Below are 25106 nucleotides of genomic sequence, written 5' to 3'. Positions count from 1 at the left end.
CAGGTGTTTGGAAATTGCTCCCAATGATGAACCAGACTTGTGGAGCTCTACAATTCTTTTCTGAGGTCTTGGCTGATTTCTTTTGATTTTCCCATGATGTCAAGCAAAGGGACACTGAGTTTGAAGGTAGGCCTTGAAATACAGCCACAGGTACACCTCCAATTGACTCAAATTATGTCAATTAGCCTATCAGAAGCTTCTAAAGCCATGACATAATTTTCTAGAATTCCAAGCTGTTTAAAGGCACAGTCAACTTAGTGTATGTAAACTTCTGACCCACTGGAATTGTGATAGTGAATTGTTATGTTATGAATTGTTAAGTGAAGTAATGTCTAAACAAAACTATAGTTTGTTAACAAGAAATTTGTGGAGTGGTTGAAAAACTAGTTTTAATGACTCCAACCGTATGCAAACAGGGGTTACAGCAGCAGGCAGAAATTACATACTAGAAGCATCTATTACACAGGCTATTGTCATGTAACCCAAATATTGCTACAAAAAAAAACAGTTCTCCCTCGTATAAGAGTTTGCATTTATTTGAGTCTTAAAAATAGTCAAACTTCTTGAAAAAATAATACAAAACTATCCTACATTATGTCACATTCATTCTTGTGGCAAGACCATCGTTCCTTATCGTCTCAAAACTGTCAAGAGGAAAGTCCCTGATAGTGTTCTGTCTCCTGTATCCCATTAGATAGAATTATAATTTTGGATCTGGTCTATTCCATTATAGTCTTTGTATCAGAACGTTTTCAGATGCTTTGGTGAGATGCTTTATGGTAAAAGTCCGATCAGACAATCCAAAGCTTCACAACACATGTAACTTCACTGCAGTGCCAGGAATAGCTGTGTGACATTGCGAATCCCAAACAGTTGGAGAACTAGGCCTGCATGCATCAAATGAGGGAAGTTGAAGTAACTCTGCCCAAAACAAATATTGGTATTTGTTTCATCAGTCCATTGTTGATTGAAACACCAAAAAGATAGTTTTGGGGTGTAGTTTTCCTTTTAAATGTGGCTGAGGGACACTAGTGAGTGAAGGATCTTGACTACAGTGAGGATATAGAATTTAAAAACAGTCTTTGAACCCAAGATCCACATCATTTGCAGGTACGAGCTTGTATTTTATTTTCAATTATGTTATCCTGGTAGGCAGTACAAGTGAAATATCACCTTACATAAATGAGTTAGAAAATGGAATGCATTTAATAAAAGCTTCAACGTTACCGTCCGATACTCTACAGTCGTTTCACTTTCTGTATTAGCAGCAAATCGACTCATTTGAGGGTAAGAAATATAGATATGATCCCTGCTCAATTTCATTTCAGACCAGATCAGTCCGTTAAAGTGTAGTGCCACCTACTGGCCAATATGGAACAATGTCTAAAACAAAACGGAGGAAATGGTCCAGCGCCACCGGTTCTCAATCTCTGAGAAGACCGAAGTTATTGAGCAAACACCACTTCAAAGCATGTTCCAGATACCAGTTGTAACATTTTAAAAAGGCTGTTTCATACTTTTTAATCAAAGCAAGCAAAGTCCACACAAAGTCATTCGTGACTCGGTCAAGTGCCCTTAACTGTGAGAGCAGTAGCGAAACAGGTAGATCTATAAACCCGTCAAATCATGGTAAATGGAATTATTTAATCATTTGGTGCATACATGTTCACCTGTACAATCTGGCAAAGAGATGCTAAACTAAGAAGGGGACGATGTGCTTAGAAATCATATATAAGCAGTCTACATTCCAAAGCATTCAGATACACTTAAAAATACAACTTTATATGTACATAATAAAAGGGCTTGCTGAGAGCTTATAAAAGAAATATCATACTTGTGGAGAACGTCGACTTCTCAAAGGAAGAGAGCGGTCTAAGTTTACAATGGGTGAGTGGAGACCGCCATAGGAACGGTATTCCAGCAAAACAGCAGACCTCTTCCGCCAAGTAGTGGTCTGGGGGGGGGGGGTTCAATTCTGAAACTGTGGTGTATTTCATCCACCGAATTAGCCATGGTGGGTATTTATATCTGTCACTCGACATGGTTCAACTCAAATTGCAGTTAGACCCACTAAAGTCATTTTAAACCTGGACAAGAGCACCCGATAAATCTGAACTCTAATTTTAGTTGAAATCCCCCATTGACGTCAATGCAAAATGTAGGCACAACTTAAACCAGCTTTGGCATCTCAAGTTTAGATTGGGCCCTTACTGAATAGCAGGCAGATATTACTTTCCTTTAACACCCTTCAACCCTGAGAGATGAATGTTAACCCAGACGTTGTTCACGTTCTCATTCAGGGTGGGAGAAGACAAAACGGCACAGTAACTGTAGCAGAAACAAGTGACGGGACATAGTCATTGTCAGAAGGACACAGCAATCTGAAAGCCTTATTCCTGTCCGTCTCCGGCTTTGGGGAGTGGGACTACTAGTGATTAAAGCCACAGGGGCCTTGAAACAGGAGGACGTTATTCTAAACTTATAATCACCACTGCACTCGAAGTGGCACGGACCATAACACCCACAGAGGACAAAGCTAACGTGGTGCCATGAAAGTCAAAACAATTCCCGACTTTGAAACAATTCATTACTACATTGTGAATGCAGAGTCCAATAAATGCTGGGAATGACTGTTGCCAACTGCATGCCCTGTCATTTGTCCTGTAAGACAGTTATTTTCAAATAGGTATTCTTAAATATAATTCCCATTGCAGTGGAGTCCATGATGGTGGGGGTGGTAGAATGGAGGAGTGAGGGAGACTTTTGAGACCTGAAAGAACTGAACAAAAACAAACAAAAGTGTTCTCTCCACAGACTGGTCCTCTGGCACCACGGATGGACTCGTCTTGGACATCTTATGATATGTAGTTGGCAACGTGAAAATGTATTTCCCACACCACTGACATGTCTCAGACGCCACAGACAGAGACCGAGTGACCCGTTTCTCTCAGATAGCATACATGTTTTCCAGGCAGGAAACCTTATCCACAGGCTGAGCAGGTCCCATTCCGGCTCCTCAACCAACCTGTGATGCACCTCCTACTATTCAGCTCCTCATTTCACTACTTGTAAAAAAAAAAAAAAAAACATGATTGAGGGAGAGAAAAAAAAAACTACTGAAACGGCAGAAAGAGTAAGTAAATATAGTACAAACAAAACATACAAAAACTCAGATGGGGGGAAAAACTTAAAAGAGCTATGGAAAAAGCTGATAGCCTGCCCCGTCGCCTGAGTTCGTGTCCATTTCTCCTTCCATCAGTGACATCAGTCTGTCTGGTGTTATGAGATGACCTCGGTGTGGGAGGGCACCGACTCCACCAGCGTCACCTGCTCCTCGGCCGAGTCCAGCTCCTCCGTCTTAATGATGATGTCTCCCTCCTGGAGCACCACCACCTCCTCCTCCTCCTCCTCCTCCTCCTCCTCAACCACTTCCTCCTGCTCAGAGGTGCCGTTGGTATGGCTGTGCGACATGGCCTCCAGCTTCATACGGTACTGCTCTGCTTCCTGCTCTTTGCACATCAGCTGCTGCCGGTACTCCTGGGCCTTCCGGTTGGCCTCCTGCAGCTGCCTCTGTAACTGCTCCTGGATAGATGAATGGAGAAGAGGAGAAAGGGACAGAAAAGTCAGACCAAAGTTCACACCCTTGCACTTCACTTGTGCCTGCTGCACAGTATCAAAGTAACAAAATAATCTAAAGAGTTTGTTTTCCTAACTTAAGCCCCCAAAACATTTCACAGCAGCATCTAGAATCTCGAGAAATATGCAATACAAAATAAATGAACAAAACATTTTTGCTTGAGTCAGAAACCAGTTAAATGGCAGAAGCATATCAGTTTAATGTGTTGCACAAGAGAAAATGTGCCCCCCCGCCGACCGTGTCTCCAGACTCCATGTGGTTGGCAGAGGCCTCTAGTTTCCTCTTGCGGGCAGGCGGGGGCTGGGGTTCCTCCTCAACCACCTCCTCTGTCACCTGATTGGCTGGCATCGCCAACACTGCAAATCAACAGACAACAGCTCAGAGCCTGAAGGAACATAGTATCGAACGGGACCATTAGGTTAATTAATAAACTAAATTAATGACGAAGTAGTACACAATGTCCGACAAAGGAACTAGAACAAAACAATCTGCCAGAAAGCTAGAAACTGTTGTCTACAAATACAAGGTCCACACTGTCAAAACAATAAGGTTGCTTGTAGGTTAAGTGGACATTCCACTGTGTGGCTAAAGTTACCTACCGCTTTAATGCTGCGTTCATAAAGTGAGAAGGTGGTAATTACCAGTTGTGAAGTCACAAATACCAGTTGGATGCAGTCACGTTCTTTAAAGTCATTGAGAAAGGCCAAGAATGTGCCAACCATATTAACAGATTTATAAAAAAACAATGTTTTGTTGTTGCATTTAATTGATGAAAATGCTGTTTGACATCATCTAATAAGGAAATTACCTCTGAGGTAAGCATGTGGGAGAGGTCAGAGCTGAGAGATGACAGATGAGTTTCCTACTAGTAATTACCAGTTGGAGTGGCGATAGTGGATTTTCCCAGTCGTACAGTATGTGGTAAGACCACCTTCCCACTTGGTTATGAATGCAGCATTAGAACCCCAAGTGCTGTTTTCCCAGACCCAGATAAAGTCTACTCTGAGACTCAAAACAGCTATTAATTGAGATTCTCCACTGAGCATGCTTTTTCAGTCCGAGAGTAGGGTCCAAGAAACTGTTCCCAAATGGATAGAGGCTATGGGAAGTGGCTACAGGCTGAAATGAGCACCGTTATGTGACCAAAAGTGAGACGTTCTCTTACTCTGTTGTCCATTCTGCATGGTGACAAAGAATGGCTGACCAAGCCCTCCAGTCTGTAGGTTACCGTGTTGGTCGGTCACTATGGTGATAACCCTTTGACCTTGCTCGTTCACCATGTGCTGGATGCTGCCGGGGTCCAAAGAATTGGCTGCTATGGCTTCCTCCGAGTCACCTGCTGTCAGACAAGGGGTAAAACAGAGGGAGAGCGGGGTAAAAGGTTCACTTTTTATTGTCGACCGTCATTCTTGTATTAGGAAATAGTTCATGTTTAAGCCTATATACAGTACCAGTCAAAAGTGTGGACACCTACCTACTCATTCAAGTGTTTCTCCTGTATTTGTACTACTTTTATGTAGAATAATAGTGAAGACATCAAAAATATGAAATAACCCATATCAAATAATGTAGTAACCAAAAAAAAGTGTTTAAACAAATTAAAATATATTTTAGATTCTTCAAAGTAGCCACCATTTGCCTTGACAGCTTTGCACACTCTTGGCATTCTCTAAACCAGCTTTAATTGGAATGCTTTTCCAACAGTCTTGAAAGAGTTCCCACATATGCTGAGCACTTGCTGGTTGCTTTTCCTTCATTCTGCGGTGAAACTCATCCCAAACCATCTCAATTGGGTTGAAGTCAGGTGATTGTGGAGGCCAGGTAATCTGATGCAGTACTCCATCACTCTCCTTCTTGGTCAAATAGCTCTTACACAGCCTGGAGGTGTGTTGGGTCATTGTCCTGTTGAAAAACAAATAATCCCACGAAGCGCAAACCAGATCAGATAGCGTATCGCTGCAGAATGCTGTGGTAGTAATGCTGCTTAAGTGTGCCTTGATTTCTAAATAAATCACTGACAGTGTCACCAGCAAAGCACCCCCACACCTCCATTCTTCCCAGTAGGAACCACACATGCGTAAATCATGCGTTCACCTACTCTGCGTCTCACAAAGACACAGCGGTTGGAACCAAAAATCTCACATTTGGAATCGGATCAAAAGGACAGATTTCCATCACTCCAATGTCCATTGCTCGTTGTCCATTGCTCGTGTTTCTTGGCCCAAGCAAGTCTTTTCTCCTTATTGGTGGCCTTAAGTAGTGGTTTCTATGCAGCAATTTGACCATGAAGGCTTGATTCACAGTCTCCACTGAACAGTTTGTTGATATGTGTCTGTTACTGTAAAGCATTTATTTGGGCTGTAATCTGAGGTTAGTAACTTTAATGAACTCATCCTCTGCAGCAGAGGTAACTCAGGGTCTTCCTTTCCTATGGCGGTCATCATGAGAGCCAGCTTCATCATAGCGCTTGATGTTTTTGCAACTGCACTTGAAGTTCATTAAATTTTCTGGATTGACTTGACCTTCATGTCTTTAAGTAATGGACTGGTAGTATTTCTTTGCTTATTTGAGCCATTCGTGCCATAATATGGAATTGGTCTTTTACTAAATAGGGTCTTCTGTATACCTCCCCTACCTTGTCACATCGCAAGGAAAGAAATTCCACAAATTAACTTTTAACAAGGCACAACTGTTAATTGAAATGGATTCCAGGTGACTGAGAGAATGCCAAGTGTGTAAAGCTGTCATCAATGCAAAGGGTGGCTACTTTGAAGAATCTCATATTTTGATTTGTTTAACACTTTTTTGGTTACTACATGATTCCATGTGTTATTTCATAGTTTTGATGTCTTTATTATTCTACAATGTAGAAAATAGTTTTAAAAAATAAAGAAAATCTCTGGAATATGGAGCGTGAGGATTGCCAACCCTTCTCTATTGGCGCAGCGATTTTATCCCCAGTGAATTTGGAGAGGTCACTTTATAGTAACAATCCTATTATACATAGCACAGTCTGCATCTGGAAGCAAAGAAAGGTCAATTTTGACCTTAAACCAATATCATTCCTGCTTCCTATTGCCAGGAATCCCTCATTTGCCCCCTCTAACCTTGACAACTCCTTTAAGCGATGGGGAGAGCTCGGGATCAATACCATAGGGGATCTATATATAGAAGGGAACGTTGCCTCCTTTGATTTGCTGAGGGAAACCTATAATATTCCCAGTAACTTTTTCACCAGATACTTAGATTAGAGACTGTTAGAAAACATCTTCCGACATTTGGAAACGCTAAACCTTCCATGTTTGACAGATGCATACAAATGTGTCCCACCTCAGGCAAACTGATCTCTCGTCTATATGACGCTTTTCAATCTGTTAATGGCATCTGTAGAAGGTGCGCTAAGGCAAAATGGGAGGAAGAGCTATGGACTGAAATTTCTGTGGCAGACTGGGAAGATCGCTTGGAGTATATACACTAGAGGTCGACCGATTAATCGGAATGGCCGATTAATTAGGGCCGATTTCAAGTTTTCGTAATCGGAAATCAGTATTTTTGGACACCGATTAAAAATATATATATATTTCTAACACCTTTATTTAACTAGGCAAGTCAGTTAAGAACGCATTCTTATTTTCAATGACGGCCTAGGAACAGTGGGTTAACTGCCTTGTTCAGGGGCAAAATGACAGATTCTTACCTTGTCAGCTCAGGGATTCAATCTTGCAACCTTACAGTTAACTAGTCCAACGCTCTAACCACCTGATCACATTGCACTCCACGAGGAGCCTGCCTGTTACGTGAATGCAGTAAGCCAAGGTAAATTGCTAGCTATCATTAAACTTAACAATCAATCAAAATCACTAGTTAACTACACATGGTTGATGATATTAGTTTATCTAGCTTCTCCTGCGTTGCATATAATCGATGCGGTGCGTATCGTTGCTCCAATGTGTACCTAACCATAAACATCAATGCCTTTCTTAAAATCAATACACAGAAGTATATATTTTTAAACCTGCATAGTTAGCTAAAAGAAATCCAGGTTAGCAGGCAATATTAACCAGGTGAATTTGTGTCATTTCTCTTGCATTCATTGCACGCAGTGTCAGTGTATATGCAACAGTTTGGGCCACCTAATTTGCCAGAATTCGACATAATCATGGATGGAAGTTCCCTCTACCAAATTATGGCTCAGCGATTTGGCAAACACTACCCTACAGATATATTCTGAGCAATAAATTAACATTTGATCAAATGTGGCAGTCTCTCTCCTCTTATTTGGACCATTTGGCACTGCGAATGTGTAGATTTCAATGCACTCTCACTTGTGATGTTTTAATCTACCCTTGGGCGGCATGTGCTTGCCCGGGGGGGGGTGTATCCTCTTTCTGTATGTTTTATTTTGTATTATTTAGTTTGTACCTATAACTCTGGGTCTTTTCGAATCCGTCTACTCTTATGTTTATATAAGAATTGCATACTTGCCTTTTCTATAAAATACCTATACACCATTTGTGTGTAAAAGAAAACCAAGGAATGAGTAGGTGTGTTCAAACTTTTGACTGGTACTGTACATATTCTGGACTGTACTTTGTGGCAGTCAACGTGTGGGCTCAATCTTCTCGTTTAAATAAGCATTACATACAGAAGTAACAAGGTAAAGCGCAAAGGAATTCAAGCTGTGAGAAAGTATTTCCATCTGATCGGTGAGAATCAATGTTTCTTTTCTGCATGACCTTTGATTCCCACATATCTCACATTGTGGTCACTACCTCATTGTGTGGGACCACAAAGCATCAACAGACCCTATCAGTTTATGAGATCAGAGTGATAAAGGCCAGGGACTAGGCACGAGACGAGAGGAAACAACGAAGCGTGGGGCACTTTTCTCTGAGGCGGAGGGGATCCTTGAAAAGATGTAGCCGTTAACTGGAGAAACCAGGTCATTTTTACCTGACTGGTTGGCCTTTTCTTTCCATAACCAGTGGAGGCTACTGAGGGTAGGACGGCTCATAATAATGGCTGGAGAAAATGGAATGGTATTAAACACGTGGATTTATTTGATACCATTCCACACCAGTCATTACCGCGAGCCCGTCCTGCACAATTAAGTGCCACCAACCTCCTGTGTTTTTAACATCCACAAACCCTTCGTCAGAAGACCAGTCATTTCAAATAGTATGAACCCTAGCCTAACTGAAGGAGGTTTGGTGTCTGTGTGTGTAGAAACCCAGTAGCTACCCGAGTTGATGTTGTTGAGGAGGTCTGCCAGGTTGACCACACCCCCCGGGAGCCCTGGGATGCCCTGGATGATAAACTGAGGCTGGGCCGAGCTCCCCGTCATACCAGCCTCTGCGTTCATGTTCACCTGGTTCTGCATTCCCTCCTATAGACAAACAATGTCAACAACACTATCAGAGACACACACGCACACGAGACTGCCAGGTGCAAGTCCTTAGGTACATTTGTCCTTTTTGGTCTACAATAGTGCGCAGAAACCTTCTCTCAACTAGACTCCATATGCAACTTAAGGTCTCACCTGTAGTAGGAGCATAAGGTCTGCATTCTGGATGTCTCCTGCGATGTCAAACGGCGTCTTATCAAATTTACTGAGAGCGTGAACATCGGCGCCATGTTTCACGAGCGTCTCCGCTACCCTTTGGTGGCCATTCTGGGCGGCCCAGTGGAGAGCAGTCATCTTCAGCATGTCCTTGGCATTAATGTCTGCGCCACTCTGTAGATTGTGACCCAGGAGAAATGACAGGGACAGGATAAGACAGCTGGCAGACTTGGCAGCTTTACTGCTTTCTTCACACATGTTTTCCACTTTTTCTAGTGTACTTAAATTTAAGAAATGTTGGTCAGAGAAAGAGCAGGACTCTGCATCTGAAAATGGCCTCTGGTCAAAAGCAGTGCACTATATTAGGAATTGACCAGGTCAGACCCTAAACACACAATAAACAGCTAAAACCTTAGAAAAGAAAGAGACAGGTGTACCCTGACTAATAGATCCACGATGACATTGTGGCCCTCTGAAGCAGCCATGTGCAGAGGGGTCCTGTCCACTTTGGTTCGGGCATCCCTGCTGACGCCTGCCCTGAGCAGCACCTCGGCAGTGGAATAGTGCCCGTGTTGGGCGGCCAGGTGCAACGGAGATGTGCCCAGCTGCTCAGAATGCCAAAGAGAAAGAGTGATAAAGAGTCAAAACACCATACAGTTGAACCGGACTGGCACTTCAGACAATGTTTTACATTTAGACCACACAAACCAGCCAAAACCCTGGGGTGGGTAAAACTAGGTAAACTGAAGCAGATAATGAAAATTGCCCAGATAGAGAAGGTAAGAGAGGAATCATTACCCAGTCTGTGGTGAAGGGAGCCCCATTGGCCATGAGTGTCCTGACTTCATCGTCCTGGCCTTTCCGTGCAGCCTCAAGGAGCCGCTTCCCCAAATCCACCAGCGACATCTGAGACAACACAATTACAAAGGTTGCAGTATTTGGCCCTGTGACTGTACATGTATGCAACTGTTGCAGTATGTTTTCACTGAGGTGGTAGCCTGACTTAGGTCTGCTGTTAAACAGTATTAGGCGGTTGTGATGTTACCCGTTCACACAATGTTGGCCTGCCTACCTGTTACAGCTCATGTAGTGTACACATAAATAGGGTCCTGTATTTTGATTAATTGTGTCACATTAACTGGATTTGAACCTTTTCTCATAAAACCGTCCCCTTTTCTTTTTATGTCAGATGGTCCAGCACCATCCTCAGAGAATTGCTTTCATTTTTGGGCCAAATCTAATTTCTGAAAAAAATACTTCAAATAAAAGGTAAAAATCCAGGTCATATGACATGATTTACCAAAACACAGGGTCGTACTTAATAAAGTATGTACTTTTAAGCCAACTTTTGAAACTCATTAATGGGTTAGGGTACTCATGCATTTTTGGCTAACTTAATCAAATGAGAGGACTCTGCCCTGAGCATATATATACAATTTAACATAGCTACAAGTGTGTTAATCCCATTTCAGATATCACATACATAAAGTTGTGTTATTAGCTATGCTAGATCAATTTTGTTAAACAGAAATCACCATGGAAGTATTATAGTCGTAATGGAACTTACAACTTTGACTCATCACATATGCTGCGGCTACTGTTTAGCATCTATCCTGTTTCCTAGTCACTTTACCCCTACCTATATGTAACATATCTACCTCGTACCTCTGCACATGGATTCGGTACTGGTACCACATGTATATAGCCAAGTGATCTCGTTACTCATTGTGCATGTATTCATTGTGTTACTATTTTTTTCTCTGCGTTGTTGGGAAGGGCCCTAATCATCTCACTGTTTGTTTGTCTACACCTGTTGTTAACAAAGCGTGACAAATAAAATGTGGTTTGATTAACAACTTGGCGTTAGTAATGCAAGATATCGATCGTGAAATAGACCAACAAAAAACACGGCAGCAAAGGGGCGCGCTTTCGTTCTGTGGAGTGTCTAGGCTACACATCTCTGGAGAAGAAACGGGCTTTTGTTGTTGCTGCAGACTCGTGCTATTTAGGCGAATGAGTCGAGCCAATCCCGGATATATGCTTATCAGATGTCCCATTTGAGCACAACACAATTAATGTTGTAAAGTAACGAAGTTAGTGGTTATGCTACAGATCTAACGTACATCACTCGAAACCCTTTGGTATCGCTCAATGCTGGTATGAGTGATGGTAGTTTTTCATAACAGGGAAGAATAGGCTAGTTATACTGTTGAAAATCGCGTTGATCGGAAGTATGCATCCGTAAACAATCACGCAGTGGGTTGTTGGACACAAAGTAAAATGTGAATAGCTTGATGTGCACTTTTTGGGTTGTCGTTACATTGTAGCTAGCTGGTTGGTTTACCACTACTACATCATGAAAGCCCACTATAACAGGAGGCTCTCTTCATAGCAAAAACGTGGAGATGGAGACGATGAGTAGCCATCTTATACGCCTCGGTGGTGAAAACGAACAAGAGGCGGCCATGTGTTACATTATCCGTTAAATCATTCACCTACATTATTTAACAACCACGAACAACGACATTTAAATACATGACAGGAAACTCTTTGATATTAAGTTGTTGGTTTTCCGGGGGAAGTCAAGAGAAATTCCTATTTTACACGAAGAGAAAAAAACTACTTCCACATCCGGTTAACAGCATTCTTTCTCGCACGCTTCATCAAATGGTTTCGCGCAATTTTTCTGATTTTAAACGATCGATTAATTCATAATTGCTTTTTGTCAAAGAGATGCCATCACCTTTACCGTGCGAGTATTTATACAATATCATATGAGCCTGATGGCGCCAGGTTTGTTATCTAACCAACCATGTAGCTAGTTAGCTAAGGTTCGCAAGCAATAACTTCACATACTAGCTACGTTACCGACACTTAAAGTATGAACACTTAAGAAATGGGAAAGTTCCACAAACTGTTTAGTGCGCGTGATTAATGTGGACTTTCGCACAATGTCCCAGCTTCGAAACTACCACCTTGCTGTGTTACTCGGTCTCGTAACTAGCCAAGATAGTTAGCTAATGCCTGGCTAACTTTAATAACAGCTAACGCTAGCTAGGTGGAGGCGGAATCCCGAATGGACGCAAGCTAACGTTGTGTAGTTCTTACCTCAATACGGCTTCAAATGAATGCTCTTAGGCTGCAGACATAAGTTCCTTGACTTTACCCAATTATTTTGAATGTTCTCCTCACCTTAGATAATGAAAATAAATTATATTTTTGTATTAAAACGGATACAAAGATGGCGGCAACTCGACACCGGAGGTGGAAATCGAGCTTTTTGAACCCTCTTGTGGGCGGGCGAATGAAAAAGTAGCAAGCCCTTCAATGGCCAATTAACCCATGACGGTAAAAAGGCGATACTGAATTTACGTTGTAAAAAAATATGAACGCAACTTGTGAAGTGTTTGTCCCATGTTTCATGAGCTGAAATAAAAGATCCCAGACATTTTCCATGTGCACAAACAGCTTATTTCTCTCAAATGTTGTGCACACATTTGTTTACATCCTTGTTAGTGAGCCTTTCTCCTTTGCCATGAAAATCCATCCATTTGACAAGTGTGGTATATCGACAAGCTGATTAAACAGCATGATCATTACACATGTGCACCTTGTGCTGGGGACAATAAAAGGCCACTCTAAAATGTGCCGTTTTGTCTCGTCTCAAATTTTGAGGGAGGGTGCAATTGGCATGCTGACTGCAGAAATGTCAGCCAGAACTGTTGCCAGATCATTTAATGTTAATTTCTCTACCATAAGCCGCCTTCGTCGTTTCAGAGAATTTGTCAGTATGTCCAACCATTCTCACAACTGCGGACCACGTGTTTTTTGATGTCAACCTTGTGAACAGAGTGCCCCATGCTGGCGGTGGGGTTATTTTTATTTATTTAACCAGGTAGGCTAGTTGAGAACAAATTCTCGTTTACAACTGCGACCTGGCCAAGATAAAGCAAAGCAGTGCAATACAAACAACAATACAGAGTTACACATGGAATAAACAAACATACAGTCAATAATACAATAGAAAAAGTCTATATACAGTGTGTTCAAATGAGGTAGGATAAGGGAGGTAAGAATAAATAAGCCATAGTGGCAAAATAATTACAAAATAGCAATTAAAGTGTGTGCAAGTAGAGATACTGTGACGCTACGGTCACACGACGCAGGCCTCCTAATTGTCCCTAGAATTTCTAAGCAAACAGCTGGAGGCAGGGCTTTCTCCTATAGAGCTCCATTTTTATGGAATGGTCTGCCTACCCATGTGAGAGACGCAAACTCGGTCTCAACCTTTAAGTCTTTACTGAAGACTCATCTCTTCATATGATTGAGTGTAGTCTAGCCCAGGAGTGTGAAGGTGAACGGAAAGGCTCTGGAGCAACGAAACGCCCTTGCTGTCTCTGCCTGCCCGGTTCCCCTCTTTCCACTGGGATTCTCTGCCTCTAACCCTATTACAGGTGATATCCGGGGGTATCATCGGATGGGGCCTCAGTGTCTCCTGACCCCTCCTGTCTCAGCCTCCAGTATTTATCCTGCAGTAGTTTATGTGTTGGGGGGCTAGGGTCAGTTTATTATATTTGGAGTACTTCTCCTGTTTTATCTGGTGTCCTGTGTGAATTTAAGTATGCTCTCTCTAATTCTTTCTCTCTCTCAGAGGACCTGAGCCCTAGGACCATGCCTCAGGAATACCTGGCATGATGACTCCTTGCTGTCCCCAGTCCACCTGGCTGTGCTGCTGCTCCAGTTTCAACTGTTCTGCCTGTGATTATTATTATTTGACCATGCTGGTCATTTATGAACATTTGAACATCTTGGCCATGTTCTGTTATAATCTTCACCCGGCACAGCCAGAAGAGGACTGGCCACCCCTCATAGCCTGGTTCCTCTCTAGGTTTCTTCCTAAGTTTTGGCCTTTCTAGGGAGTTTTTCCTAGCCACCGTGCTTCTACACCTGCATTGCTTGCTGTTTGGGGTTTTAGGCTGGGTTTCTGTACAGCACTTTGAGATATCAGCTGATGTACGGAGGGCTATATACATACATTTGATTTGATTTGATACTGGGGTGCAAAGGAGCAAAATAACAGTATGGGGATGAGGTAGTTGGATGGGCTATGTACAGGTGCAGTGATCTGTGAGCTGCTCTGACAGCTGGTGCTTAAAGCTAGTGAGGGAGATGTGTCTCCAGCTTCAGTGATTTTTACAGTTTGTTCCAGTCATTGGCAGCAGAGAACTGGAAGGAAAAGCGGCCAAAAGAGGAATTGGCATTGGGGGTGACCAGCGAAATATACCTGCTGGAGCGCGTGCTACGGGTGGGTGCTGCTATGGTGACCATTAAGCTGAGATAAGGCGGGGCTTTACCTAGCAAAAACGAATAGATGACCTGGAGCCAGTGGGTTTGAAGCGAAGCCCAGCCAACGAGAGCATACAGGTCGCAGTGGTGGGTAGTATAATGGGCTTTGGTGACAAAATGGATGGCACTGTGATAGACTGCATCCATTTTGCTGAGTAGAGTGTTGGAGGCTATTTTGTAAATGACATCGCAGAAGTCAAGGATCGATAGGATAGTATTTTGCGAGGGTATGTTTGGCAGCATGAGTGAAGGATGCTTTGTTGCGAAATAGGAAGCCGATTCTAGATTTAATTTTGGATTGGAGATGCTTAATGTGAGTCTGGAAGGAGAGTTTACAGTCTAACCAGACACCTAGGTATTTGTAGTTGTCCACATATTCTAAGTCAGAACTGTTCAGAGTTGCTGGACGGGCGGGCAGGTGTGGGCAGCGATCGGTTGAAGAGCATGCATTTAGTTTTTCTTGCATTTAAGAGCTGTTGGAGGCCTCGGAAGGAGAGTTGTATGGAATTGAAGCTCGTCTGGAGGTTAGTTAACACATCGTCCAAAGAAGGGCCAGAAGTATACAGAATGGTGTCGTCTGCGTAGAGGTGGATCAGAGAATCACCAGCAGCAAGAGCGATATCATTGATGTATACAGAGAAAATAATCATCCTGAGGATTAAACCCTGTGGCAGGGATCTGCCACAGGGTTTGCCAGAGACTGCCAGAGGTCTGGACAACAGGCCCTCTGATTTGACACATTGAACTCTGTCATTTGAGAAACCAAGACTGTTGAGTCTGCTGATAAGAATGTGGTGATTGACAGAGTCGAAAGCCTTGGCCAGGTCGATGAATACAGCTGCACAGTATTGTCTCTTATTGATCACAGTTATGATATCATTTAGGAACTTGAGCGTGGCTGAGGTGCACCCATGACCAGCTCTGAAACCAGATTACATAGCGGAGAAGGTACGGTGGGATTCGAGATGGTCGGTGATCTGTTTGTTAACTTAGCTTTCGAAGACCTTAGAAAGGCAGGATAGGATAGATATAGGTCTGTACCAGTTTGGGTTAAGGTATGGGCAGGCATAAGCTATGGACAATGAACACAATTACATTTGGTCTATTCCAAGTTGAATGCACAGAAATAACCAGAATGAGATCCTGAGGCCCATTTTTTTTTAAAGGTATCTGTGACCAACTGATGCGTATCTCTATTCCCAATCGTGAAATCCATAGATTTGGGCCTTATTTTAATTTTTTTCAATTGACTGATTTCCTCATATGAACTGTAACTTGGTAAAATCTTTGAAATTGTTGCATGTTGCGTTTATGTTTGTTCAGTACATATCAGCGCTCATGATGAGACCTGTATCCCTTCACCAAGCTATAATACATAGTGTTTTAAAGTATGTTTGCGAAGGAAAATTCGGTCCTGTGCACTTTGAGCAGCTCTCTTCATTCGCAGGCAGCTAGGCCTATTTCTAACGGATTTCTGTTTTATTTGCCAGGATACTTACTCAGATGTTTGGCATAGTTTCTGTCTGATTAATATCCCCATTTTTGTGATCTAATAGGCTGTTTTTTTATACTAGCTGCTAGTAGCCTAGGTCAGTGGTCCCCACTGTGGGGTGTGCCACAGCCCCCCCCCCCCCCCCCCCCCCTTCACGAGGTTGGAGTAATAACATGTTCAACTACTTAAGACATTGGCTTGAATCTAGGTTCTGCCTTTGGATTTTGAGAAGGAATACTTTTCCACTTCTCTCATTGACTTCTCAAACCAGGGTCTGGTCTGTTTCGCAAGTGTTCCCAGAAGTCTCTAGATGTTGTGCATCTGGGTTTGGAAACTCTGTGGTGTAATGACACTTGCCTAGGTAGGCCTTTTAAGATCCCCCCCCAAAATGGTTAACCCTTATTGGAGCAGTGGTTAGCAGGTCTGGTCTGTCTACTGGCTGGGAAACCTGGACTCGAGACATGCAAGTGATGTTCCAATGTCACTGTTCGCAATAATCGCTACTGTGAAATAGCTGTCGGCTATTCCTTTATGATTCATTGTACAAATGCAGTAAACCAATGCAATTAACTAAATACTGGTATGTCAATATCTACGCTTATACAGTAACTACTGTGAAACTGAACAATTTAAATCCAATTATAATAAAAAATCTTAAATATTTGACCAATTTCTGTCCAATGTGTCAGTGTAAGTTAATAGGCTACAATGAATACTAATGTGCAATGCACCTAGGTATTTTAATCAAAGTGTAATGGTCCCAGAGTAATGTACTGTCATAGGCAGATCTTTTCATTCACAGAGGCTACTATTGTATGAAACCTGTAGCATTGTTGTATACCAAATCCGCCAAAGGAAGCTGTTGGAAGGATTATTCCAATAAGAATCCTGGAAAAGCTATTAGTTTTGGATAAGTAAACTATATATTTTATTTGGTGTCGAAGGACAAAACAGGAGTCCATAGCCTACTCTGGCTGTTGGTGTTTATAAGAAGCTTCTAGAAGATTGACCTCACTTTATTTTTTAACAACACCTCCCGTTCATATAAACTGTACATTTTATGCCTACAAGGTGCATGGCCGTTTATACACAGAAGCCAGTTTGACGAGACATCTCGAACCTACGACGTGTTTTGTAAGTGAAATGTGACGTTCATTTCTCCATTTATTTCAAAAGAAGCTAATAGTGATTCATGGTGAGATATCGCTTCAAACAAATGCTGCATGTTTAAGCCCTTCAGTTTGAGATTATTTCTCACTGTAAACAAAGTGGACTGAATGCAAAGGATATCTTCCTTTATTTCAGAAAAGTCAAGACAAAGTATGATGAGTCACAATTGGGAATTTACTGCTCGTTGTACAATCTCACAAAAAGTTAGCTTTATGATTACAAGTATCCAGTTAGAACTAGCGTACTTTCAGGAACACTTGCAACATCAGTCTTGACAATTAAAAACATGTATTTCCCTATTTTCATTAAACATTTCCATCCATTCTTTCCTTGACATTCAAACTAAACATCGGACAGTGCAGTAGTCTATGCAGAATATAAAGAAAACAGTTGGCCAGCTCTGCATTTGCACAACTTGCATTGTGGAATCTAACATTTACCCTCAGTCATTGCACTCAGTTGAGGCCTACTCAGGGCAGCCTGAAAGCAGCATACTTAATAAATACAATTCATTGGGTGGGTTTGAGCCAGTCAGTTCAGTGTCTGAAACAAATCACAAGGCAACCAATACAAAGCGCAAAAGACAGTCATGTTTGTGGCTCCCTAAGTGCTCGTACAATACCTGTTCTGTGTGGAGGTGCTTTGCTTCACGTTCTCCTACTTATACATACTACACGCAAACACTCCCAAGGCTCAGGTTGGCACTACCCTTCAAGGATGTATTAGGTCAAGGGAAAGAATTTTCACTAAGTTCAAATGAGGCAGCACTTTGCATTTGTTAGTGTTCAAAAATATGATGTAGCATACTCAAGTTACCTCACAAATTATGAACGTGTAAGTCCTTAATGTGAGACAGAAGCCTTGCGGTTAGTATGCAATGGAGCTATTTATATTAATTTAAAGGCTGACCTTGTTGCCATTTCTACCTAGTTATGTTCGTTGACATTAGCCAAATGAGTCATGCAGCCCGCATGTGGAGTAAACCTAATCAGAAGTGCCTATACTGTCAATCACAGTGCCAGTCACCTGCAAGCTAAAACATCGACCCCTAATCCTGTCAGTATTATTAACAGGTTATACACAAAAAAACACAGTACAGACTAATACAGATTCAGTACTTCTTCTTGGGTGGACCAGAAACTTGACAAAAAGCCATGGTTATTCAGATAAGGTGAGTGTGAGGAGAGGGAGGGAGGTTCTTATGACTGGGAGGCTGAGATGGGATGGTCCTCACAGAAGCAGGTTGAAGTCGAGGAGGTCGATGCTGGGGATAGGCTCTCTCCAGTAGTTGAAGGTGGTGTACTCTAACAATTCGGCCTCTTGCTGCTTCCTTTGCTTGGCTAGGGCAGCATTCTGTTTCTTGGTGGCCTTCTTGCTCTTCTTGGTTGGCTTGCTTTTGGTCACACCCAGGTCTTCCAGCTCGGACAGGTCCGGGGCGGAGATGGGCTGTCTCCAGTAGAGGAAGGAGTCATACTCGCTGTTTGATTTCACCAGCATTTTTATCTGAATGTAAAAGAGGAATGAGGACAAATTAAAATGTGATTTTGGGTCATAGCTTGAAATAGATTAGACATACATACTGCTCTCATCTCAGTCTCTACACATATTTCAACTCCACTTAGTAACCCAGTACTATGTCCCTATAATTTTTGAATGGCTCCCTGATATTTTTTCATTAATCCCAAAGGGTCCCTATACTGTAGACGCCATGGGTAGGAGATAACCTGACCGTTTTTGCTTGACTGGCTAAAATAAGTCTATGCCATTACATAAGAACAAATGGGCACAGAATTTAAGTAGATTTTTCTTGGGATGCAGATTTAGGTCAATCCTTGTTGCTCATTTGGACCTAAGTGTTGGCAAACTGAAGCAAACTATGTTACATAAGTTTTCTGGTGATTGTGTTCTTTGTTCAAAAACCTGACATGGAAATGCTAGGCCTAGAGTGCAATACTGTGGAGTCGCATATTTGTGAACATAACCTGATTAGGGATTCCTCGTAATCGGATATAATCTTGAAATGTGTGTGTGATATATGAGTAATACTTTTTTGAACATTACTAAGTTAATTGTGACCACATAATTATAGGTTCCCCATGTGTGAATGTGAATTTCCTAAACCAAATGATAATAACACGGCCACACACTTCTCTCACAAGTCTGGCTGTGGTTAAAAAAAATGGAACACTCAAAATGATGTAAATTGCACATAGTGAAAATGGACAAGATTCTGTTGTTAAAATGCAATTACTGTAGCATGAAATCAACAATTAGGGTACAAATGACCCCACCATGTCAGTCGGTTATAACATATTAAATGGGGTAAGAATGATTGTCTATCAGTGGATAAAGGTCACAGTATCAAGATGCTCTACAAAACTGATTTAAAAATTCCCTTTGAACCAATCGTTCTTATCCATTAGGTCATGCTTTTGTGTAGATCTGTCAAATACTGATTAAGAGCATCAACGGTCTTCAATACCACACCCATTCGGCTACAGAGAAAATTCACCATACGACGTAGACATATAAAAGCATAATTGATGATGGTGCAGTGGTTGACGCCCATTGGGGCTTGAGAAATGACTGGCGATTTCGATTCGGACATCTATATATTCTTTAACCGTTCTAAATATAGATTATCTAATGACATCCCCTTTTTTGGACGGCATGTCATCTGTGCGAACGATGGAGACTATTCCAGAAACTGGGTCATGCAGTCCTAAATATATCTGAGATAATGTGCCAAGGATTTACATACAATAAAACATGGCAAAACATTATATAGACAGCATTGACATTCAATTCGGAAGTTACCCGTTTTTTAATTGTGTGAATTTATATATTTTTATGTTAACAAGATATCTGGCCTTGCCAGCGTAATGGACAAAATTAGGTAATAGGCTATTGTATGTTGTTTCTTTCTTATGCCTATTGGGAAATTGTTTAAAGGGTTAATACTAGCATTACTATTACAGGCTATAAAAAAAATACATCAACTTTCAGTATTGTTAGTTTAAGCTACATGTAATTCTGGATTCACTATCCAGCAAAGGTGCTCTGAAAATAAAATATTATCTTACGTCTTGAGAAATAGTTCTTGGCTGACACGGTCCTCTGTTTGTCGCAGGATCGGCTCCACTGAGGTATAATAACAATGGCACGCTCTTGCTATGTGGCGATGCTGTAAAATCCTCGCGCACATGCCAGTTTTTTCAGCACCAGGGACAACCACTCCCACACTCTGTGACGAAATTCTGCGCCTGCGTTGGGTTTTTGTCATGTAAAATCAAATAGGCCTATTGTTTTATTAACTAATTATTGTGCATAAAAAATGTAGTTTCTATTCAATTATGGGAAAGGTCTTTACATTTTGCAATAATCTACCAATACAGATCAAGGCTATAACGACAATTGTACTAATAACATTGCGATGTGATATAATGATAGGCTAATAAAGTTCGACAATCGACTGAACACGTTGGGCTATATCATCAACTGATAATATGAATAGCCCAAATAGCCACAACTTGGATCCATGTTCAGTCCAATACATATGGCTGTTTCATTAGAAAATGCATCGGTGACGTTTTACCCACCGTGAGGTTTCTCTGCTTCCCCAATCAAAAACCCTGAATTAACATCGAGATTGGCGCTAAACTAAAGAGCAGGGCTACCGCACACAAAGCTATCATAGACAACCTTGATGCTACGGTCGAAGACAGGAATAAGTACAAGAATGCCAGCTATGACCTCCGCAGAGTCAAACGAGCAAAAGGACAATATAGGAATAAAGTGGAATCATATTAAACAGGCTCCGACGCCCACCGCATGTGATGTGGCAGAGGCTACAGTCCATGACGGATTACAAATGAAGACCAGTGGCGACCCGTTGTTCAGGGCAGGTGGGGCTAGCTAAATATATATATATATATATATATATATATATATATATATATATATATATATATATATATATATATATATATATATATATATATATATACAGTACCCGTCAAACATTTGGACACACCTACTCATTCCTAGGTTTTTCTTTATTAATAATATTTTCTACATCGTAGAAAATCATCCGAACTATGAAATAACACATATGGAATCATGTAGTAACCAAAAAAGTGTTAATCAAATCAAAATATATTTTATATTTGAGATTCTTCAAAGTAGCAAACTTTGTCTTGATGACAGCTTTGCACCCTCTCGGCATTAGAAACCAGCTTCATGAGGTAGTCACCTGGAATGCATTTCAATTAACAGGTATGCTTTGTTAAAAGTACATTTGTGGAATTTCTTTCCTTCTTAATGCCTTTGAGCCAATCAGTTGTGTTGTGACAAGGTATGGGTGGCATACAGAATATAGCCCTATTTGGTAAAAGACCAAGTCCATGTTATGGCAAGAACAGTTCAAATAAGCAAAGAGAAATGACAGTCTATCATTACTTTAAGACATGAAGGTCATTTGATCTGTAAAATTTCAAGAACTTTTAAAGTTTCTTCAAGTGCAGTCGCCAAAACCATCAAGCGCTATGATGAAACTGGTTTTCATGAGGACCGCCACAGAAAAGTAAGATTCAGAGTTACCTCTGCTGCAGATGATCATTAGAGTTACCAGCTTCAGAAATTGCAGCCCAAATAGTTCAAGTAACAGACACATCTCAACATCAACTGTTCAGAGGAGACTGCGGGAATCAGGCCTTCAGGGTCGAATTGCTGCAAAGAAACAAATACTAAAGGACACCAATAAGAAGAAGAGACTTGCTTGGGCCAAGAAACATGAGCAATGGACATTAGACCAGTGGAAATCTGTATTTTGGTCTGATTAGTCCAAATGTGAGATTTTTGGTTCCAACCACCGTGTCTTTGTGAGACGCAGAGTAGGTGAACAGATGATCTCCACATGTGTGGTTCCAACTGTGAAGCATGGAGGAAGAGGTGTGATGTGTGGGGGTGCTTTGTTAGTGACACTGTCAGTGGATAATTTAGAATTCAAGGCACACTTAAGCAGCATGTCTAGCACAGCATTCTGCGCTTAGTGGAACTATAATTTGTTTTTCAACAGGACAATGACCCAACACACCACCAGGCTGTGTCAGGAATATTTGACCAAGAAGGAGAGTGGTGGAGTGCTGCATCAGCTGACTTGTCCTCCACAATTACCCAACCTCAACCCAATTGAGATGGTTTGGGATGAGTTGGATTGCAGAGTGAAGGAAAAGCAGCTAACAAGTGCTCCGCATATGTGGGAACTCCTTTACCTGGAAAAGCATTCCAGGTAAAGCTGGTTGAGAGAATGCCAAGAATGTGTGAAGCTGTCATCAAGGTAAAGGGTGGCTACTTTGAAAAATCTAAAGTATATGTTGATTAGTTTAACACTTTTTTTGTTACTACGTGATTCCATGTGTTATTTCATAGTTTTGATGTCTTCACTATTATTGTACAATGTAGAAAATAGTAAAAAAAATAAAGAAAAACTAGGTGTAGGTGTGTTCAGAATTTAAACTGGTACTGCATATATTTATTTTTTTGCCTGTTTTGCATGTTGTTTTGGTATTAAAACGTGTCACATATCAGTTTGCAAACAATGTTAATATATATATATATATATATATTGCTTTTTTGAGTAAGACGGCTCCAAAATACAGGTGTTTAAGCCCAGCTCAGTGCTTTCTGTAGTGGTGGGGCAGCCAGTGGAAAATACTGAGCGTAGGTGTTGGTAATGTTCTCTAGATGCACCGTGATTGGCTAAGTGTTCTGTTACTCATGGGGACACTATGTCACCGCAAAATTTTCAAGGAGTTTGTTGACCAAGTTGTTTTTTAAAATGTATACATTTTTCATGTTCTAAAGCATATCGCTGTACATTTCATAAGTGCTGAACAAATAGTTATATTGACTACGTCCATCCTAGCTCGCTCATTAATGTCTTAATCGAAATTACGGATTAGCTCTTATCCGCTCGTCGTCCCCTTATGTCATAGTTTGCACATCTCAATTGTCAGTAGAAACCATATTTGTTTCAGCAAGTCAGCCATATCAGCTATGTTTTTTTAAAGGCAGTAAATGAGGCTAAATTAACTGTTTCTCTACCAGACAAGGTTCTGTTGATAGCCAGGTGTAGTGGTGGTAAAGTGTTGGGACTGTTGTTGGGACTCTGCTGTTAGGACAGCTTTATGTAGCCTCTTAACAGTTTGTGGTCACTGTTTGTCACCGTTATAGTCCAATTAATGTATTGTTTAGTGTTGTGTTGTGTAGTGGCTTGCTGGCATGGATAAAAAAAAATTGGGGGGAGTTTGCCCCAACGCAGAACGGCTGACAGGCATATTCACAGTAATGTTCAACCTCTCCTTGTCCCAGTCTGTAATCCCCACATGTTTTAAGATGACCACAATCATTCCTGTTCCTAAGAACTTCAAGGTTTCTTGCCACAATGACTACCGCCCTGTAGCATTCACTTCTGTAATCATGAAGTGCTTTGAGAGGCTGGTTATGGCACACATGAACTCCACCATCCCAGCCACCCTAGACCCACTCTAATTTGCATACTTCCCCAGCAGATCCATAGACGATGCAATCTCAATTGTTCTCCACACTGCCCGAGATAGGAGGAATACCTATTGTGAGAATGCTGTTTATTGACTACAGCTCAGCATTCAACACCATTATCCCCTCCAAGTTCGTCACCAAGCTTAGGACTCTGGTTCCTGACAGCCAACTCCAGGTGGTGAAGGTAGGCAACATCACCTCGAGCACGCTGACGCTTAACACAGGGGCCACACAGGGGTGCGTGCTTAGTCCCCTCATGTACTCCCTATTCATCCACGACTGTGTGGCCATGTACGACTCCAACACCATTATCAAGCTCACAGTGGAGCAGGTAGACAGCTTCAAGTTCCTCTGTGTCCAAATCACAAAAGACTTAAAATTGTCCAAACACACATGTAAAGTTGGGAAGAAGGTGCAACAGTGCCTCTTCCCCCTCTGTAGGTTGAAAAGGTTTGGCATGGACCCTCAAATCCTGAAAAGGTTCTACAGCTGTACCATTGAGAGCGTATTGACTGGCTGCATTACTGCTTGGTATGGCAATAGCACCGCCTTCGATCGCATTGCGCTACAGAGGGTTGTGCGGACAGCCCAGTACATCACTGGGGCCGAGCTCCCTGCCATCCAGGACCTCTATATCAGGCGGTATGAAAAGAAGGCCCGGGAAATCGTCCCCCAACCACCCAAGCCATAGACAATTTTCTCTGCTACCACACAACAAAAGGTACCAGTGCATCAAGTCTGACACCAAGAGGTTCTTGAACAGCTTCCACCCCCAAGCAATATGGTTGATAAAGAGCTACACGGACTGTGTTTACCTTGTATCCTTATTGACATTTTATTTCAATATTTGCACTGTCTATGCACACTCACAGGGCCCTAGACACACATATACTCACTCCATTTGCTTATTCACACATAATATGCACATACATTTATACTGACTCTAAACACCCACTCACATGCAAGCTGCTGCAACTCTGTTTATCTTATATCCAGTTGCCTAGTCCCCTTACCTCTATGAATATCTACATCCATCACTCCAGTATCCCTATACATGTCAATATGGTATTGGATCTGACGTTTTAAAAATATTTCCTGTATATAGTATTCTTACTTATGTAATTGTGTATTTCATGTTCTTATTTCTCGTGTTTTTATTCTTCTAGTAATACACTGCTTTTGCATTGTTGGGTTTTGAGTTTGCAAGAAAGGCATTTCACTGTGCATGTGACATTTAAATTTGAAACTTGGATTGCGTACTAAGATTAGGTCTATATCTGCAATTTCCCTGTAGGTGGCAGTGTTGACTTTATGATGACGCGAAGTTGAATTAATCGCAT

General features: G+C 41.6%; 2 protein-coding genes across 5 annotated transcripts; both read right to left on the bottom strand.

Annotated features, from left to right (window-relative positions):
• Positions 1 to 1505: 1505 nt before the first annotated feature.
• Positions 1506 to 12502, bottom strand: LOC135552175 (GA-binding protein subunit beta-2-like). 4 transcript variants are annotated; one of them, XM_064983633.1, is made up of 8 exons: positions 12306 to 12502; positions 9996 to 10103; positions 9635 to 9802; positions 9177 to 9371; positions 8879 to 9023; positions 4803 to 4973; positions 3875 to 3993; positions 1506 to 3582 (listed from the first exon to the last, which is right to left on the bottom strand). In XM_064983633.1, the coding sequence occupies exons 2-8, from the start codon at positions 10101 to 10103 to the stop codon at positions 3280 to 3282; spliced, it is 1209 nt and encodes a 402-aa protein (XP_064839705.1). In that variant the 5' UTR covers positions 12306 to 12502; the 3' UTR covers positions 1506 to 3279. The 4 variants fall into 4 exon arrangements, with proteins under 4 accessions (XP_064839705.1, XP_064839702.1, XP_064839703.1 ...); XM_064983630.1 differs by having other exon boundaries at positions 4803 to 4976; positions 12306 to 12501; XM_064983631.1 differs by having other exon boundaries at positions 4803 to 4976; positions 12390 to 12498.
• A 4811-nt stretch (positions 12503 to 17313) lies between these two features.
• Positions 17314 to 20453, bottom strand: LOC135552174 (protein AF1q-like). The gene is made up of 2 exons (XM_064983629.1): positions 20289 to 20453; positions 17314 to 18708 (listed from the first exon to the last, which is right to left on the bottom strand). Exon 2 carries the CDS (start codon positions 18700 to 18702, stop codon positions 18436 to 18438), a length of 267 nt encoding a protein of 88 aa, XP_064839701.1. The 5' UTR covers positions 18703 to 18708; positions 20289 to 20453; the 3' UTR covers positions 17314 to 18435.
• Between the last annotated feature and the right edge of the window lie 4653 nt (positions 20454 to 25106).

Source organism: Oncorhynchus masou, chromosome 13, assembly GCF_036934945.1.
Source record: "Oncorhynchus masou masou isolate Uvic2021 chromosome 13, UVic_Omas_1.1, whole genome shotgun sequence".
Classification (NCBI taxonomy): Eukaryota; Metazoa; Chordata; class Actinopteri; order Salmoniformes; family Salmonidae; genus Oncorhynchus; species Oncorhynchus masou.
The sequence above is the reverse complement of the archived record's forward strand: the minus strand, read 5'-3'. Positions and strand labels throughout refer to the sequence as shown.

Bases quoted from the DNA above. Each gene is read 5' to 3' on its own strand.
- LOC135552175 (XM_064983630.1), bottom strand. From the start codon at position 10,103: ATGTCGCTGGTGGATTTGGGGAAGCGGCTCCTTGAGGCTGCACGGAAA. The intron at 9,803-9,995 runs GTAATGATTCCT...CATTCTGAGCAG, and splicing joins CTCCCTTCACCACAGACTGG to CTGGGCACATCTCCGTTGCA. The intron at 3,583-3,874 runs GTCGGCGGGGGG...TCATCTATCCAG, and splicing joins ACATGGAGTCTGGAGACACG to GAGCAGTTACAGAGGCAGCT.
- LOC135552174 (XM_064983629.1), bottom strand. From the start codon at position 18,702: ATGCTGGTGAAATCAAACAGCGAGTATGACTCCTTCCTCTACTGGAGA.